Source organism: Sphaeroforma arctica, assembly GCF_001186125.1.
Source record: "Sphaeroforma arctica JP610 unplaced genomic scaffold supercont1.400, whole genome shotgun sequence".
In the NCBI taxonomy this organism is placed as follows: Eukaryota; class Ichthyosporea; order Ichthyophonida; genus Sphaeroforma; species Sphaeroforma arctica.
The window spans coordinates 64,567-66,884 of NW_014040158.1; the positions used below are offsets into that span (position 1 = coordinate 64,567).

Here is a 2,318-nt window from a genome sequence, read left to right on the forward strand (position 1 = left end):
TATAGTATACTATATATATATATATATATATATATATATATATATATGTGTGTGTGTGTGTGTGTGTGTGTGTGTGTGTGGTGTGTGTGTGTGTGTGTGTGTGTGTGTGTGTGTGTGTGTGTGTGCGTGTGTGTGTGTGCGTTTCCGAGAAACTATACACCCACAAGAATCACATACAACCTCACATATCGAACACTACGAGCTAGTCATGCGCAAATAACTCGTCACAACACTCACCGCACGCTCAATGAAGGACTCGAGCTTAATAGACATATTCGTAAACACGGCATCAGAATCAATCCAGAACATCCACTCGTGGTCGTGCAGGTGTCGCGGGATGGCATTGACTTTGTTCCACGTCACAATGGAGTCCCATGAGCCCTGTGGAGGTAGACATAAGGGCGTGATTTAGGCACGGTGGTATAGACTGTTAATGGGGTAGATGTAAGGGAGTGATTTAGTCAAGGTAGTATAGACTGTTGGTAGGTAGACGTAAGGGAGTGGTTTATGCAGAGTACTATAGACTGTTGGTAAGTAGATGTAAGGGAGTGGTTTATGCAGAGTACTCTAGACTGTTGGTAGGTAGACGTAAGGGAGTGGTTTATGTAGAGTACTATAGACTTGGTAAGTAGATGTAAGGGAGTGGTTTATGCAGAGTACTCTAGACTGTTTGTAGGTAGACGTAAGGGAGTGGTTTATGCAGAGTACTATAGACTGTTGACAAGTAGATGCAAGGGAGTGGTTTATGCAAAGTACTCTAGACTGTTGGTAGGTAGACGCAAGGGAGTGGTTTATGCAGAGTACTCTAGACTGTTTGTAGGTAGACGTAAGGGAGTGGTTTATGCAGAGTACTATAGACTGTTGATAAGTAGATGCAAGGGAGTGGTTTATGCAAAGCACTCTAGACTGTTGGTAGGTAGACGCAAGGGAGTGGTTTATGCAGAGTACTATAGACTGTTGGCAGGTACATGCAGACTACGGGGTCTAATAGTACACGTTCTTGATGTCGCGTGTGCAGCTTAGCCTGAGCAAAGGCCACGCACGGCATGACACTCCCAACCACACAACCCTATACCCGTACACAAACCGGGACAACCCCACTAAAACAACCAGATACCCTCCCCAACGCCATACACCCACCTTCTCCATCTCCCAGCCCAGAGTCGAGTCCTTGTACACATAGAAGTCGTAGCCGTGCTTCTCTGCATAGGCCTTCTGATTGATGGTGGCCAGGTCTGAGTACAGATGAATGTTGGGGGTGTTGAGCGTCAACATAGCTATCTTCGCATTGCCGCGTTTGGGGTCGGTGGCGTCTGGTGTGCTGCCTGTGGGTCGGTGAATGAAGGTTGGATTGGTTAGAGATAGATAGATGAGTGGAATCGTTAACGTTGAAGCAGAGTTCAGTTGAACATATGTGTACCACATGCGCAAACACACGGGCGCGTCCTCAAACAAGTTACACAAAGTATCAATTAATTAGGATACAATTAATTAAGTTGCAATTAATTAGGTTATAACTAAATAGCTTACAATTAATTGAGTTGCAATTAATTAGGTTACAATTAATTAAGTTACAATTAATTAGGTTATAGTTAATAGGCTTACAATTAATTAAGTTGCAATTAGTTAAGTTACCATTAATTAGGTTGCAACTAATTAGCTTAAAAATAATAAAGTTGCAATTAATTAGGATACAATTAATAAGCTTAAATTAATCAGGTTATAGTTAATAAGCTTACAATTAATTAGGTTGCAATTAATTAGATTACAATTAATTGTATCCTAATTAATTATAAGCTTACAATTGATTAAGTTGCAATTAATTAGGCTACAATCAAGTAGCACTGTAGACTGAATTAAAACACAATTATGCCATTATTAAGTTACAATTAGACTACATTCGATAAGTATATAACTAAGCTACAACTAAGCTACGACTAATCAAACACCCAATACGCAGCACACAGCCACAACCCACACAAAGACAACAACACAGCCACAGCCCACAGAGAGACGACAACACAGCCATAACCCAAAACACAACACAGCCATAACCCAAGGCCCAACACAGCCATAACCCAAGACCCAACGCACACAGTGACGATTCGCAACAATCAATCAACCGTAACTAAACACAGCACTTCACAACTGCAGGTCGACTGACCGAATTTGTAGACGTCAATTGGCGGATCCAAAATAGTGGGCATATGCGAGCGTGTAGGCAGCGTCCATTGACCGTCGGAGGAGATGATGTTGCGAGAACCCAACTCAGATGTGCTGTGGTGTAGGAAAAGGTCGTTAATTAGCACACACGATAT

The 2,318-nt window shown here is 42.1% G+C and overlaps 1 protein-coding gene across 1 annotated transcript in view; it reads right to left on the bottom strand.

The window, feature by feature from the left end:
* SARC_05903 (hypothetical protein) overlaps positions 1 to 2,318 on the bottom strand; it is a gene marked incomplete at both ends in the record, with an annotated part of 4,880 nt that overhangs the window by 2,309 nt on the left and 253 nt on the right. The window contains 3 exons of the mRNA XM_014300225.1: positions 222 to 381; positions 1,141 to 1,325; positions 2,165 to 2,277. Coding sequence (XP_014155700.1) covers positions 222 to 381; positions 1,141 to 1,325; positions 2,165 to 2,277 — 458 coding nt within the window. The remainder of the gene's footprint in view (positions 1 to 221; positions 382 to 1,140; positions 1,326 to 2,164; positions 2,278 to 2,318) is intronic.